This window comes from Rhopalosiphum padi, chromosome 3 (genome assembly GCF_020882245.1).
Source record: "Rhopalosiphum padi isolate XX-2018 chromosome 3, ASM2088224v1, whole genome shotgun sequence".
Taxonomy (NCBI): Eukaryota; Metazoa; Arthropoda; class Insecta; order Hemiptera; family Aphididae; genus Rhopalosiphum; species Rhopalosiphum padi.
The window spans coordinates 78,812,881-78,829,827 of NC_083599.1; the positions used below are offsets into that span (position 1 = coordinate 78,812,881).

Sequence of the window (16,947 nt, forward strand, 5' to 3'; positions counted from 1 at the left end):
TTAGTCTGTATCTGATAGGTATCTGAAGTCTTCATCATCGTCGTCCGAGTCGCTTTGGCCAATAGTAAGAACACAAGGCTGATTTTCTGCTGACATGAAATCTTCGACCACATTATCCAAACTCCATGCTTTTTCTTCCTCCTTTATCACATGACCGACAAAATTTTTCCACATATCAGGGCTAACTTTATTCACTCCTTCAACTAACAAGTGTTTTATATCTTGTAATTTAAAAGTTTTGTTGTTATCTTTGACATGTTTCTTAACTATAGCCCATGCGAGTTCAATTGCATTAAGCTCACAGTGATACGGAGGAAGTCTAAGGACAATTTTATTGTTAGCTTTAACCATTTCATCGATGACATAATTGTTATATAATGGTTTCAATTTTTTAACTTCGTCTAACAATTCTATGACAAGCATTGTGTTGTCGACTTGCTTTCCTTTGCTCTGGAGCCATGCAATTATGTCAGCTTTTCTCCAATTCGTAGTTGGGCATTTTTCAATTTTCACCGAATGATAAGGAGCGTTGTCCATTACGATGACAGCGTTGTCTTTGAGTTTCGGCAAAACACCTTCCAACCAATCACGAAAAGAGTCTCCGTTCATCTCATCGTGATAGTCTTGGGTGTTTTTCTTTGACTCAAAGCACAAAAGACCTCCGGGAACAAATCCATCTTCGGAACCGATGTGGCTAACAATTAAACGTTTCCCCTTGCCAGTAGGGTTTATTGCTCCAGTCGAAAGTCCCTCGGAAGATGCCACTCGAGCTGACGTTACAGTTTTGTCGACCCATACTTTGCTATTAACATCTCCGGCGTTTACCCACGTTTCATCTAAAAAGTAAATTGGCCTTCCTTCTTCTCTGTATCTTTTAATATCTTTTAAATATCTTCTCCGCCAAAGTATGATTTCAGATTTTTCAATCAAACCACTATTACGACCTCGCTTCATATATACGAAATCCATAGATTTCAACAATCTGAATAATGATGTTCGAGAAAAATTTGGTAGACCATTATCTTCATTGACGGACACAAGAATCTTGTCTAACGTAGGCGTATCACGATCGTGCCAAAATTGATGCACTTTTCTTCTGATACCATACTTGTCAAACTCATCTACTTTTTCGGTCAGTTGTTTTCGGACTTTCGTTTTGTTTGGCGAAGAAACAGTTTTTGTCCGTTGATACTCCAATATGGTGTTATAAATTGTCGATTGACCAATTCCAAGTTCGTAAGATAAAGTTTTTTTCAGGTGAACCATTTTATGTTCAGGGTTTTCGATCATTTTGGCTTTATATGCATTAATAATCATCGTTTTTTGACGGGAACAAACAAACTGAGAAAAATAAATATATTTAGATTACAATATTATCCACATCAGATTTTGAAATATAAGTAATAGTTAATACCTAATACAAATACATATTTAAACGTTTTATGTACTATATGTGATCTAATAAGGTTAAACGTAATAATTTTTTTTAAACTATAAAACTTTAAAAATGCATTAAAAATATGCACTTTAAAGGCAAAAAATGGCCAAAATAATTCAAAATTTAAGTTTCATAAACCGATTCGTTATTACATAACTCAAATTATGTACTTACAAAGCTACGTTTCACAATCACGAAAAACGAGAACTTTTATGAAAAATCTGTTTTGACAAAATCTATTTTTTTATGTAGTTACAACCAGGGCTTCAAACATAGGCGCAAATTGGGGGGGCTTGGGGGGGCTTAGACCCCCAAAACTTAGCCGTAACCCCCCCCCCCCCCACCCAAAAAAAAAAAAAAAAAATCTACATGTTTATAATGCTATAATATAATAAATGTGTACAGTTTTTTTTTTTATATTTAAATAATTTTTTTTTTTTATTGATCTTTATATATAACTTGGCAGAAAAGGCCATTAGTTAATCTCTTACATATTTAAATAATATTATATATTATTTATGTTAATTATAAAATAAAAATTATCACCGATCTTGTAGAAATAAATGTATAATTTTATTTATATCCTATATTATTAGGAATTATTATTACATTGTTTTATTATTGCTATCACGTCATGACCGCGATTGTATATTATACTAAATGTAATATTTATACACTATTTATAGGTACATACTTCATAATAAATAATTATATAAGATACTCTTTACTAACAGGCGATAAGCCCGCATAATATTTGACATGACGTGTTTATATATAGTTTATTCTATATTATATTAAATGTTTATTTTTATTGTTTTACATTCGGCAAACTATATATAGGTCTTTCCCTGCGACCATTTAGTGCGCTTATCTGAATTTTGAATGCATTTATATTTTGGTTACATATTATGGTTACGTCATATTATCCGCTTGTCGTTTTCATTACAACAGTTAACAATCCGCGTTTACGTTAGTCTATCGTTCATTTTACATGATCAGTGCATTCAAACTTATTTCATCGTTTTTAAAAACTTAACAATGGAAAGTAAAAAGTTATTCAACATTTTCAATAACAAAAATAAATCCACAACTACTTCTACAAGTTCTACAGTTTCTACAAAAATAGATGTTGCTCAAAATATATCGGTTTCTATCATTACTGCTACCAACACCAATATTGTCAACAGCGATGATGAATCTAATACCAATAATACCCCAAGTGGATATTTAGATCTTGGCGATTTAAATTCCGGACCTATGAGGCCAATTTTAAAAGTAAGTGTTTTTTTCAAATTTCCTTTTCTTATTGTATTGGTCATAATTTATATTTATGCAATTTTTAATTTTAAGTTGTAATTACTAATTGTGTAGGTAGTTAATTACTTTAATATGTTTCTAGGTATATCCAAAAACTAAATTTGGACAACAAAACAGATCATTTTCGAGTACCCACTATAAAAAATTTTCATGGATTGAGTACAGCATTAAAAATGATGCCATTTTTTGTTACGCTTGTCGCTTATTTTCAAATAACAATGTTGAACAAACATTTATTAGTATTGGATTTAATAATTGGAAAAAAGTAAGTTTTTCATAATAAATTTTATATTTTAGAATTCTATACAATTAACTCTATGTCTGTATGTTCTACATTACTATTTACTACTTATAATTTCTTAACCGTTAATGAGTTTTTATTTTATTGTTTTAGTTAAGTGGTTATAGAGATTCAAAGGTTAATTGTACAAAACTTGAATTGCATAATAGATGTATACATCATTTAACTGCAATGTCTAAATGGTCAGGTCACAATTCAATGAAAAAAAATGGATCCGTTCACAACAAAATTGTTTCTGCAAGTATGCAACAAATAAAAGAAAACAGAACCTACATGATGCAGTTAATTGAAATAACATTGTTTTTAAGTAAACAAGGAATTGCTTTTAGAGGCCATAGAGAAAATGAGCTTTCTATAAACAGAGGTTTTTATTTCTAAATATGTTTAAATATTCTTATTTTAAAATTATACAACATATTTTAGGAAATGTATTACTATGTTGTTAAAATCATGTTATTATTACTCACACCCCCACTTGAAAATTGAGGTAGGTCGACCATAATAATGAAGAAAAAAAAATTTAATTGGATTATGAAGCAATATTATAAGGAAGATAATATGAATGGTGACGGTGGGGAGAGTGGGGGGCTAGCCCCCCACGGGTCTGCTTGCCCTTAATATATTCAGCCCCCCCAAGTCAAAAGTTGAAATTGCGCCTATGGCTTCAAAACGTTAAAAATAACGTTATAATTTAAACGTTATAACGGAAAAAAATTAACAAAAAATAAACAAAATAAATAAACGAAAAACGAAAAAAATCGAATAACATTAAACATAATACATCATTAATCACAACTAATGTTTAAAAATTAACAATAAACGTATTTGTAACGTAAAAAAATTGCAAATAGGTAACGTTAATCGAAGAAACATTAGAGCTTTTTTTACATTGAACTCAATATGATTTTTTTTTTAAATCTTAACGTTATGAACAATTCAAAGTTGGCTAACTATTGTTGACAATAATTAATATTTTCCGAATTATTTTCAGATTTATTTATTACTTTATAAGACGTAAATACGTTTATTTCTGTAATATTCAACTAATCCAATGCCTATGATTTATTAATTTATAAATGTATATTATTTATTATTTAAATATAAGTTTGTTTGAATAATTTCTGTCAAACAAATTGTATTATATTGTGGAATAACTGCTCAACAAAAAATTATAAAATTTAAATTTTAAAATACACTAAATATCATATTATTTATAAATATTAATTCTAGATACAAATAACAACTTCATTACATATTACCATCTATAAAATATTAGTCATAAACTTGTAAATTACAACTATTTAGTATTTTTTATGATTACAATTTTGAGCTAAAAAGTCTAATACCTACCTATTACAAATTGCAACACATAATACTGGTAAGTTATTATATTAATAACTTATAGAGTTACATTGAAGATTGAACATTTAAAATGTTTAAGCTGCTATTTAGATTAACTAATTACTATTTTGTAATTTATATACTTCAAGCAGTCAGTGGACTAATATAATTAGAATTTATTAAACACATTTTCTATTTCATATGATGCCATTTTATTTTTGTTTCTAGTGCACAGAGACCAGAGTATTAGATAATGTGATAATTTATAAATTTATGATACTTAAAATTAAAATTTGTTGTCAGTAATAAATATTACTTCATAGCTTGCTGAAGTTACTAATACCTAAATTAACATTAACTTATCAGTTAGCTCTTTGGCCTTTGTCAAAAACTAGGAAATTTGTCTAATTTCATAATTTTTACATAACAAAATGGATAATTATGCCACAAATAACGGTAGAATTTATTGAAAATAACCATTTAATCCCCTATTTATCTTTAAATTATAACATTTAACAAAAAATGAAAAATTAAAATAACGTTTAATAATGCAAAAACGTTTAAAGGAAAAAATCAAATAACGTTTCAACGTACAATAACGTTAAACATTAAAATCGTATAACGTTTAAATAGCCAAAAACGGAAAAACGATACTTTTTTTTAGAATTTAAGCCTTGGTTACAACCACATAACAAAATCACTTTGTCTAAAACTGGTTTTGCTTAAATAAATTGCTGTTTTTCCGTCACTTTTTTTTTGTTTTCCTGATTTTTTTAAAAATTACTGGGAAATTATTTTTAAAAAAAACACATCATAGTAAAATACACATATTATACAATAAAAAATAACACGGTATTTTTATATCTTGTGTTTTAATTCAAAAACGAATAACCATTCATACTTGAAATTTTCAAAAAAATTTTTGTTGTTATAGCGCCTACGTTACATGACAATTATTTTCAATAACATTTTAATTAATATTTAAATAATGACTTACCTTTCCTCTCGGATTGTGTTTTGCAGGAGATTGTGTATTGCTAGGTAATTGATCCATAATTTTAAAAAAATTGAAACAAATTACAACAAATAACAACTGACAATATTAAAATGAATGAAAACGTGGATTATGGGCACGGCAAAGGACAAACAAAGTATCGTGGCATACGTCTAAATCAAAAATGACGACATGGCCATACACGATATGTATAAGGTGCGTAATACATTCCATATTATAGAAGGAGAAATAAAACATCTGCCAGCCAGACTAGCCAGTGGACCTTAATATACATTACACAATAGACACCAAAGAGACTGACAAATAAACCAGTTGGCATTTCTAGAATGCTGAATTATAAGTATTGTTATAAGGTAAATGTTATAGATACATCTAACTGTTGTCGATAATTTGTATCCCACCAAAAAAGGTCACATTCACACAATATAACACTGTATATATTGCGGCCCGAGAATTTTGTAAAATGTGAATTGTGTCTCAGTATATACTTCTATTTATTTTCAGTCACTAAGTCTGTACGTATATCAGTTCGAAAAGTCTGAGATCAAAAATCGTAATAACTGAACAATTATGTTTGAAAATACATATGGTAGATACAACAAAAAATACCGCACGTGTTCTTTTTACTAATTACGTTATTTATTTATTTAAATTTTTAACGAATCATAATTTATATATTTTGACATTGACGTTAGTTAATAATAACTTTCGATCGATAGATGAGACAAACGCATACTTATGATTTATATTTCATCATACATTGTTTAATGTATTAAACGTTTTCGTTCTTTTTAAATAACGAACGTATTAAAAATACTCTTTTAAATTTTGACTCTGCATAGTCAACATTTTTAAAAAATGTATCCGCTAAATTCATTCGTCCTAATATTAGTATAGAGATCATGAATTGAGTTGTGGCGCCTGGCGCCCCAAGCGTGAATCGAACACGCGGAGCGCTGACGTGAAACGAAACACTCCGAGCGCCCACGTCGCCGTTTGGACGCGGTCTCTAGAGTGGGGTGACATGCGCGAATACCGACGAAAACTGGTCGGCTGACTGATTATTCTCTCGTGGAATGGACTGTATACGAAAATACGATGCACGATGCTTTCAAAGCCATATAAATATGACTTATGAATTAAATTTAAATAATGAGTAACTTAGATGGATTTTAATTAATATAAATCTTTCTTCAATAATACAATTATTGTTAACCCGTCGCCGGTCGCGCGGGGTAAATAATCTCCCAGTTTATTTATAAATACGTGTTTTCTCGTAATTATCTATAATATGGTTTCATAATTCCGATTAGCTTATCAAAATCACATCATAATTCGATAATGACATTTACTTCATCGAATACTAATTTAGTTTTTGTTCGGTACATGCGGGTCGAGAACAGTTTTTTTTGTTTAGACAATATTTACCCCGCGCGACTGAAGAGTAATTTATTATTTTAATTTTTTTTTTCAATTTCATTTTCTCTTGATTCTTATTATAAAAAACATGGACGAAATTGAGAGACGGCGGATTGAGTGTTTATTAGAAAGCACCGAAGATGATGATTTATTAGGAGGCTTTTCAAGTGATGATAATGATAATAATACACCAACATATGAACCTCATGACCAAAATACGGATACAGAACAGTCAATGTCTAGTACATGTTCTATCGGAAATATTTCTAATGAATCAGATTCTGAATATTCGTACCATGAATCTATGAGACGCAAATTTTTTATTGGAAAAGACGGAACAAAATGGAATAGAAAACCAAATGTTCGTGTAAAAATCGCGAATTCTAATAAAGTTACAGAAAAATCAGGATTAAAGAGTATAGCTAAAAGTGCAAAAACAATTTTGGAGTGTTGGATGTTATTTTTTTCAAATTAAATGTTGGAGCATATAGTAAAAAGGACGAATATATATATTGAAAAAGTTCGACCTAATTACAATCGAGAAAGAGATGCTTCGGAAACATGTGTTCGCGAAATCAAAGCACTTTTGGGAATAGTTATGGTAATTTAATTTTTTTCAAAAAAATTTAAAAATTGTTCATAAATTATTATTTTATTTTAGGAGCAATAAAATGTAATCACAGATCCACTGAGGATCTTTGGAAAATAGATGGGTGTGGAGTAGATATTTTAGCTTGTGTTATGTCGGAGCATAAATTCCGTTTTTTACTTCGTTGTATACGATTTGATGATATCCGAGGAAGAGACGTAAGAAAAAAAATTGATAATATGACTCATATTCGACATATATTTGATTTATTTGTAAATAATTGTAAAAATACATATACTGTTTCCGAATACTGCACGATTGACGAAAAATTACAACCATTCAGAGGTCATTGTTCTTTTAGAGTATATATGCCAAATAAGCCCGCAAAATATGGACTAAAAATGTTTGCTTTAGTGGATAGTATTAATTATTACACACTCAATATCGAACTTTATGCTGGTAAACAACCAGAAGGTCCATTTTTAGTTGATAATACTGCATCTTGCGTTGTAAAACGATTAGCAAACCCAATTTTGAATACTATAGTACGCGAGGCGAAAAGTGAGCCGCGATCGTCGCGCGCCAAGCGGCTGTTTTTCGTCAGGGTTACTCCGCCTATTCCTACTGTTTTCCCGCCTATAAAGTAATTTCAAACGACGTAATGTAGATGTTTTTAATAAATTATAATAAAAAAAACATAATAAAATACAAATAACACAAGTAATACATATAATACATTTTTTTTAATTAATCATATCGTCTTCATCATCGTCTTCGTCAGTAGAACTGTCGTCGGGATTAATTGTCATTATAATAGGCTCCAAAATTTCATCTCTTAATCCTTCTTTTACCAAATCGTCTTCTTGAATTTTATCGCAGTGATCGCCACATTTTGCCCAATCTTCTGTTGTGACTGCATCTAAAGCACTATTTACTAACACTTCTATATCTGCCATTTTGAAGGTGTTATTTTTTTCCGCGACTTTACCCTTAACTTGCGCCCAGATTAATTCGATTGGGTTATATTGGCAGTGGTAAGGAGGAAGTCTTACCACTTCATGGCCCATTTGTAGTGCAATTTCGTCCAATTTATATATTTTTCTTTTGGCATCGTCAATTTGACTTTTTCCCGTAGTTCGCTTAATGTCTCTACTGGAGAAAAGTCTACAGATTTGTCTTGTAACCATTTTTGTACATCTGCCTTTCGAGTATTTGCCTTAGGATATTCTTCTGTTAAGGTAGAATGGTATGTGGCATTGTCCATTACAATTATACAAGGTTCTTCTAAATTGCCCAACATATCTATAAACCATTTTTGAAAAACGGTGGCGTTCATTTGAGAATGATAGTCAGCCTGCGATCCCGACTTGCAACGAAAAACCAGTTTTGAATTTTTGACAAAACCAAATGAAGGTGACCCAGCATGACACACAATAAGCCGACCGCCCTTACCAATAGGTACTTTTAATCCTTCGGTGTTGTCGGAGTTTTGCCATATGTGTCCTCGCGTATGATTTTGGTTTACCCATGTTTCGTCTAAGTAAACTATTGGCCTTGTATCGTTATTACGTCTAAACTCGTTCATTTTTCTCAAAAACTTAACCCGAGAACAAACAATATCATTTCTTTCCATTAGAAATTTACGCCCATCATTACATTTTTTGTATTTGAAATTCAAACTACGCAAAATATGTCGCACGGACCATTGTGAACCCGAATAATTAATTTTTTCATGCAACGCTCCCAATATTTTTGCACTAGTTGGATACTGACCATTATCATAAAAACTATGAACTGTTCTTCTGACAACTTCATTGTCAAAATCGTCCAAGTTGGTCATAGGTTTGGCACGTTTATAAGTTTTCCTTGGAGACTTAAATGAAGAAGGTTCGGCAGCTAGTTGATTTTCACCCACAGATAATTTTTTCCCTTCAGCACAAACTCGTTTAACACAAGCAAGACTTACGCCACACGCTTCAGCAGTCATTTCACGAGTTTGACGAAAAAAATTACTAATTTCTGGCTTACCTTTGTCACCAGCCAATGTTTTGAAATAATTATAAACATGAAAAATAACTTTCTTCGTTTGAGAATGTGTGTCTTGATATGCCATTTTAAAACTATTTTTGTATACGAGTAATTATTAAAGAAATAATTAAAATATTACAAACATTCAAACTTTAAAAGCGCGCACTTTAAAAACCAACCACGTAAGAACGCGGGAAATATGATTACAAACGTAGATAATAAGCGAATAAAAACACGTGTAAACTCGTATCTCGAATGTCGAATGACTAACCAAACGTTAACAAAATATTGTATGCAACAGCAGCTACTGGCGCCTACTGCTAAAGGAAAATAAATTGGTCTCCAAAATACAATGAATTATACAATAAATTACCACCTGCCGTTTTTAAAATGCGCGGCAGCTGTTTCCATTGCACACAAACGTAGAACCCCTGAAACCAGAAAAAATGACCGCTTGGCGCGCGACGATCGCGGCTCACTTTTCGCCTCGCGTACTATAGTAGAAATATTACATTTGACAATTGGTTTACTAGTTTTCCATTAGCAGACTATTTACTCCAAAATAAAACAACTATGGTAGGCACAGTTCGAAAAAATAAAAGAGAAATCCCTCCCGAATTTCTCATATCAAAAGGTCGTAACTTATATTCATCATATTTTGGTTTTTCCAAAAATAAATGAATCGTATCGTATAAAGCTAAATCAAATAAAATAGTCTTGATAGCTTCGACAATTCACAATGATAAGAGATATAAATACTGGAGAAAAATTGAAGCCGGAAATGATTACATTTTACAATTCGACAAAAAGTGGTGTAGATATCGATTGGATGACCGAAAACTACAGTGTGGCAAGACATAGTGCTCATTGGCCTATTACAGTATTTTATTCTCTACTCAATATCGGAGGACTAAATTCAATGATTGTGTACCAAGAAAATACGCAAGTAAAGAAGACACGTTTAGAATTTTTGAAATCATTGGGTAGACAACTTATGGAGGATCAATTAAAGTACAGAATGACAATTAGCAGTCTGCCCAGACCACTAAAAACAAGACTTCAAAATTATGTTACGGTAGTAAAACATTTTTTTTTTAGTTTAATAATATTTTAAAAATGTTTTCGTACTATTATAGGTTGAAAGAGAAGTGCTCCCTCAAAAGTTGAGAAGTTCGAACCGATGTGCTTTTTGTGAAAGAGCAAAAGACAAAAAAACCACTGAAGTGTGCACCAATTGCATAAAGCCTATATGTAGGGATCACTTGATAGAAATTTTCCCAGATTGTTTTACATTATAATAGTATTGTATTACCATACCATTTTTATTATTTTTTAAATTTTTATTCATAAAACTATAGGCCCATACGCAATTAAAATTGTATAATTATTTATGTATATTAATTATAAGTATTGTTAGTTACAAAGTACCAACTAAAAGTAATATTTTAAGTATATTTCATATTATGGAAAATTTTTACCCCGCGCGACCAAAAATAAAAATAAAATTACGCGACCAGTGACGGGTTAATAAACCGCATTTTTTGAGGGTAATAGAGTTTTGTGGAGCAGATATTGACATGCTGCCTACTTGTGTTATAATTAAAAATTACTATTTATTGTAACCATTTTCATATTAAATATAAATTAAAGTAATGGCTAATTTATTATTTTCTTGATTTGCTACCTATCCTTAGTCTCTTTGTCATGATATGTTTATTTTTGTAAAAATATATTGTACTTATAATAACTAAAAATAAATAAAATAATTCTATGTATGGCATAATATTGAAAATACTAGGTATTACTAAAATATATATTTTAAATACTAAGTATTACTATTTATATTTAAAATATTATTACTCAATAGAAATATCTATTAAATTGATGTGTATAATAACAGTATTCACATATTATTATACAAGTGTACTCTTTCTGAAGTAATTCATTTAAATACCTAAAAACATATTGCATTTAATTTCTGTACAATTGTTGTTTGAAATTAAATTTTTTTTTTAATATATCAATTATGCCTCTAAAGTGTTTTGTGCCAGGCTGTAACTCTGGGTTACCCAAACAGAATAAAATTTATAAAGAGCAGGGAATAAAACTACCTTCAGTATTTAATCTACCCGAGGTAGATATTTCTTAAACTAATTAATAATTACCTATTAATTATTATATTATTATTACCTATTATTATGTATGTTCAATGAACAATTCATAATTTTTTTTTTTTTTACTAAAAAAACAATATATTAAAATTAAATAATACAAATTAAAGTACAAGTATACTGAAAACAATTTGGTTTAACTACCTTCTTTAAGCAAATCTTGAGTTGGAGGTAGTAAGTTATTTTTTTTAGATCACACACTATTTAAAAATTACAAAGATAACAAAAATACAATATACTGGGTATATTGTAATAATTACAAAAATATAAATTAGCTATTTATGTTTAAATTTGGATTAAATGTTGAGTGATTTTTTAGTGTAAAGAATATGGAACATGATTGATACTTGGAATTTAAAAATTCCACGAGCCGATAGATTATTAACTCATTCGAGACGGTCCGTCATAATCTAAAAGTTACGTTTGAGACGCGTAACGTATCTGGCGCGTTACAATATTTTACTTATAAAAGACGAATCACACGTCTCGCGCGTTGTGTCTACTATCGAATTTTAAAAATCGATATAAAATCATATACTCACACCATTGTTTTCATACGACAATCAATCGATAAGTAATATCGTAAAGATTTTTTATATAAAAAGAATAAATTATTTGCTCCACGTGGAGCGTCTCTGGAATTTGATTCGAATCGCCTATTGGCTGTTAATAATAGTTGTTTTCAATTAATAATTTTATCAAAATAATATTTTTCATTTTCTTGGGCTGTCGTGTGTCGGCTTGACGGAGTTTGTTGACGGAGTTTGTTCCTAAATGGTAATACTATTTTATTTATATAATTTTATGTGTATAGACACGCATATTACGTATTATACGTCATAATATTGTCTTGTTATCGAATTATTTCTAAAATAAAATAGACGCTGTATACATTTGATTTTTATTCAGAGCGTGATTAGTAAACAATTTACGTTTAATATTTTATTATTTTTACACTGAAAAATGTCTAAAAAAATTAACGACCAAGACATAAGTCGTATGTTAGATGAATTTATGGATGATAGTGGATCTGATAGAGAAGATGATAATGTTGATAATAATAGTTCTGACGAGGACACGTGTGAAGCTGTTTATACGAATTTGTTACCGGTTGCATTTGAAAATGAATGTGCAAATCTTTTTGAAAATCTTGTTGAAATGGTTGACAATATTGATAATGATTTAACTGTTCCAATTACTGATAATAGAAGGCAAAATATGAATGAAGTACCAATAGAAAATATTGAGAGTAATTATGACAATATAGCTGAGGAATGGGGTTTTGATGACACCATAGACGAAATTCAACATGAAAATTTTATACAAAATCATGATAATAATGAACCTTTTTTAACAAATAGAGATGTAGAAAGACGTTCAATTGAAAGTACAGAACCTATTATATGTGAATGGGAAAGAGTAAATCCTGAACCTCAACCTCACGTATTTACGTCAATGTCAGGTGTCTCAGATGAAGTACTTCGTAAATCAACTGAAATAGAGTTTTTTAGTATTTTTTTCCCAGATAATTTAATTAAATTAATAAAAAAAGAAACTAATAGGTATGCATACTCGATTATTCGATATCTTCGACGAAAAAATATGCTGAAACAAAATTCTATTTGGCATAAATGGAAACCAGTTAATATTTCTGAAATATATAGTTTTTTTTTCAATCATTCTTCATATGTCTATAATACCAAAACCACATATCAAAGACTTTTGGTCGAAGAATGCATTTATTCATAGCACATTTGCGTCAAAGCTAATGACTAGAGATCGTTTCTCATCGATTTTTTCAATGTTGCATTTGAATAATAATGCAAATTATATTTCAAGAGGTAAAGAAAATCATGACAGTTTATTTAAAATCCGTCCTTATATTGATTTAATCAATAAAAAAACAGTTGAGTTATATCAACCTGGTCAAAATTTAACTATTGACGAAGGTATGTGTCCATTTAGAGGTCGTATACATTTCAGAGTTTATATGAAAAATAAACCACATAAATACGGTATGAAATTATATATTCTATCAGATCCTCTTACAGGATATACTTTAAAATTTGAAATTTATTCTGGTAAAAATCAAAAAGATAATTCGATAATTGCTTTGTTTGATAGACATTTAGAAGAGTATTATTATAAAGGTCACACTGTGTACATGGATAGATTTTATACAAGCCCAGCACTTCTAAATGCTCTTTGGAAAAAAAATACAAATGGTGTAGGTACGGTTATGTTTAACCGTAAAGGACTACCTAAAGAAGTAGTAAAGGAAAAATTACAAAAAGGTGAAATGACATATTCGAAACAAGGTCCTTTGGTATGTATCAAATGGAGAGATACAAGAGACGTGTTGATGTTATCAACAGCTCATTCAGCAGATATGAAACAAGTCTCAGTTAGATCTAAAACTGGTGAACTTCTTAAGTTTAAACCTAATTCTATTATTGACTACAATATAAACAAAACAGGTGTTGATCACGGAGATCAAATGGTTTCATATTATCCATTTCAGAGAAAAAGTTTAAAATGGTGGAAAAAAATGTTCTTTCATTTATTTATGGTAACAGTTGTAAATAGTTACATATTGAAGAACAGAGTAAACCAACACAAAAAAATAACATTAAGGACATTTATAATTAATTTGGGCTTACAACTGGCAGAAAAAAGTGGCTATAATCAAGACAACTATAATGATACGGTTACAAATCGGCTGTCAGGACGACATTTTATTGCACGTATACCATCAACAGCATCAAAGCAAAATCCAAGAAGAGTCTGTAAAGTTTGTGCAGATAAAATAAAATATATAAGTGGCAAAAGAGGAAGAAAAGAAACTTCGTTTTATTGCAAACAGTGTGATACACCGTTATGTATTGAGGATTGTTTTGAAAAATATCACACTATAAATAATTATTGGTTGTAAATTAAAAATCATTATTAGTATTAACACATTTTATATAGGAATTTTCAGTAATTTTATTATTATTTTTTAACTTGTTTTATACTACCCATGAATTCTGAAGTAGTATGAATATTAAGATTATTTTTTATAAATTTGTTTTTATATTTAAGTTTTTTGGTAATAACTAAATTATGTTATTTATTTTGAATTTATGAATAAAGAAAAATGTTATTTTTGAAGTTTTATATTAAAAAAAAAATCGGTCGACTTTTTTTTTTGTCATTTTTGATCGTGTTTTGACCGGTAAGAAAAATATGAAGTATTTAAGTTATGAAAATTATTTTTTTTTTTTTAAAACTACAACATTTCTACTATATTATAGTGAAAAAACCATAAAAGTTTATTAAAATACGAAAGCATAATAATTGTACAAAAATTGGTAAAAACTGTTCGTCTCCAGGGGAAAAAAGGAGCGAAAATGTTCCGTCTCCATTGTACATAGTTGTATCACGCGCCTCGCGCGTGATTCGTCTCGAATGTGTTAACGAAAAAAGATGGAGTATGTGAATTGCATTTTATTACTGAAGATATTATTACGTATAGAAGTTTTGAGAATATAGCAGGAAATGAAATAAAAGATGAACTGAAGAAAGTTATTTTAAACCCCAATGCTGTACCTTGTATTTACCCTAATTTGCCTTCTTATTTCAACAAAAGTATCAAAAAACGAAGACCTCCTACAGGAAGGTCAATACTACCAAACAATCTAAAAAAGAATAAACCCAGTGATATAAATGTAAGGTATAGTATGAAATAATAACACATTCCTTCATTAATTTAAATAATATTAAATGTTAACAGCCTGTAAATGAAACAATTGTTAACCCTGAATTAACCAACGAAATAATAGAAAATAATATAACTGAACAATTAAGGTATAATGTTCATATCGGTGCAAATAATATCAAGCTACCAGGTACAATGTGGGGTTTGCACACTGATTATTCAGAAAAAACAGTTTTTACTCATATTAGTGGCCTTTACAATGACAAATGTATTATGTTTATTACTCCCAACGTAGCTAAGGTAAGCATTTTACAATTAAAAGAGTAAATTCATCATATAAAATATTTATTAACGGTTATAAAATATAAATGCACATTATAGGTATTTATAAGAGAGAAAGAAACTCAAATTGAAGAATATATTGAGAAACGTGATTATATTGAAAACTTATTGAGTAAATTTAATTTGTTAAATATTTGTTCTGGTATTAATTTGACTAATAAAAATCAATGGTCTTCAAAATGTATGTTATACGTGGAAAGTAAATGCGTTAGATGTAATTACTGTAAAAATCTTAGTAAAAACTTAAATAGAAAAAAAACCAACAGAAAACTACATTAAGAACACAATTTAAGTATAAAAGAGTTCAGCAAACAAGAAGACTATCTAAAAAGGTTTGTTTTTTAATTATTAAAGCAATTTTATTTTAGTTTTATTTCAAAATTAGTATGTATAATACATATTTTAAAATATTTCATAAACAGATTTATTTGATGAAAACAAAGATCAATAATTTAAAACAAAAATTTAATATGATTAAAGAGGAGAAAATAGATGAAATCATTAAAGATTTACCTCAAACACAAAATGAGGCAATCAAAATGTGTTTTAAAGCTAGTTTAGTTAAGTCAAGAAGGGGATACGTTACACAAACAACTGGGTTTTTGAATGTATACTGATGAAAATTAAAAGTCCTGCTCTGTACCAAAAGATGCGTAGGGAACAGATTTTGCCATTACCATCATTGTAACTCTACAGCGTTATATTAAAATATTAGAGCCAGCTTATGGATTTCAAAAAAGTACATTTGAAATGCTAAAAGAAAAATCCAAACACATGGATGATGCAGAATGTCATGGTAGTATCAAAATATCTAAAAACATAGAATAATAAGTATAAATATTTTATATTAAATATTGAATTTTAGGATGCTTACTTTTGGATGAAATGTCATTATCATCATTAGTAATATTTAATAAATCAACTTTAAATGTAGATGGCTTAGTTGATTTGGGTCAATTTACTCCAGAGCATCAAGTAAATGAAATGGCTGATCATGCTCTAGTCTTCATGTATCAACCATTTAGAGGACCATGGATACAGGCCATTGGTGCTTTCTTGAGTAAAGGTGCAGCTCCAAATAATGTTTTACAAAAACTTATTATTAAAGCTACATTGTTACTTGAAAATTCTGAGTTCCAAGTACATAATATAGTAACTGATGGTGGCCCATGGAACAGAGGTATGTGGAATGCATTTGGTGTAACCAATACAAATTTCAGCTGTCAGCATCCTATAGAACCATCAAGAAAACTTTGGTTTATGTATTATGTCGGACTTCCCTCACTTAA

The 16,947-nt window shown here is 29.4% G+C and overlaps 3 protein-coding genes across 3 annotated transcripts; 2 read left to right on the forward strand and 1 right to left on the reverse strand.

Annotated features, from left to right (window-relative positions):
• Positions 1–1,290, reverse strand: LOC132925915 (uncharacterized). Its single transcript, XM_060990271.1, has one exon. It carries the CDS (start codon positions 1,288–1,290, stop codon positions 1–3), a length of 1,290 nt encoding a protein of 429 aa, XP_060846254.1.
• Positions 1,291–2,381: 1,091 nt separating this feature from the next.
• Positions 2,382–3,434, forward strand: LOC132925916 (zinc finger MYM-type protein 1-like). Its single transcript, XM_060990272.1, has 3 exons — positions 2,382–2,713; positions 2,838–3,020; positions 3,150–3,434. Exons 1-3 carry the CDS (start codon positions 2,477–2,479, stop codon positions 3,432–3,434), a joined length of 705 nt encoding a protein of 234 aa, XP_060846255.1. The 5' UTR covers positions 2,382–2,476.
• Positions 3,435–11,474: 8,040 nt separating this feature from the next.
• Positions 11,475–15,937, forward strand: LOC132925917 (uncharacterized). Its single transcript, XM_060990274.1, has 5 exons — positions 11,475–11,581; positions 11,952–11,997; positions 15,069–15,326; positions 15,392–15,616; positions 15,698–15,937. Exons 1-5 carry the CDS (start codon positions 11,475–11,477, stop codon positions 15,935–15,937), a joined length of 876 nt encoding a protein of 291 aa, XP_060846257.1.
• The last annotated feature ends 1,010 nt before the right edge of the window (positions 15,938–16,947 follow it).

Coding starts and splice junctions, on each gene's coding strand:
- LOC132925917 (XM_060990274.1), top strand. CDS start 11,475: ATGCCTCTAAAGTGTTTTGTGCCAGGCTGTAACTCTGGGTTACCCAAA. Junction 11,998..15,068: donor AAATTCCACGAGCCGATAGA/TTATTAACTCAT, acceptor TTCGTCTCGAAT/GTGTTAACGAAAAAAGATGG. Junction 15,617..15,697: donor TTACTCCCAACGTAGCTAAG/GTAAGCATTTTA, acceptor TGCACATTATAG/GTATTTATAAGAGAGAAAGA.
- LOC132925916 (XM_060990272.1), top strand. CDS start 2,477: ATGGAAAGTAAAAAGTTATTCAACATTTTCAATAACAAAAATAAATCC. Junction 2,714..2,837: donor CTATGAGGCCAATTTTAAAA/GTAAGTGTTTTT, acceptor ATATGTTTCTAG/GTATATCCAAAAACTAAATT. Junction 3,021..3,149: donor GATTTAATAATTGGAAAAAA/GTAAGTTTTTCA, acceptor TTATTGTTTTAG/TTAAGTGGTTATAGAGATTC.
- LOC132925915 (XM_060990271.1), bottom strand. CDS start 1,290: ATGATCGAAAACCCTGAACATAAAATGGTTCACCTGAAAAAAACTTTA.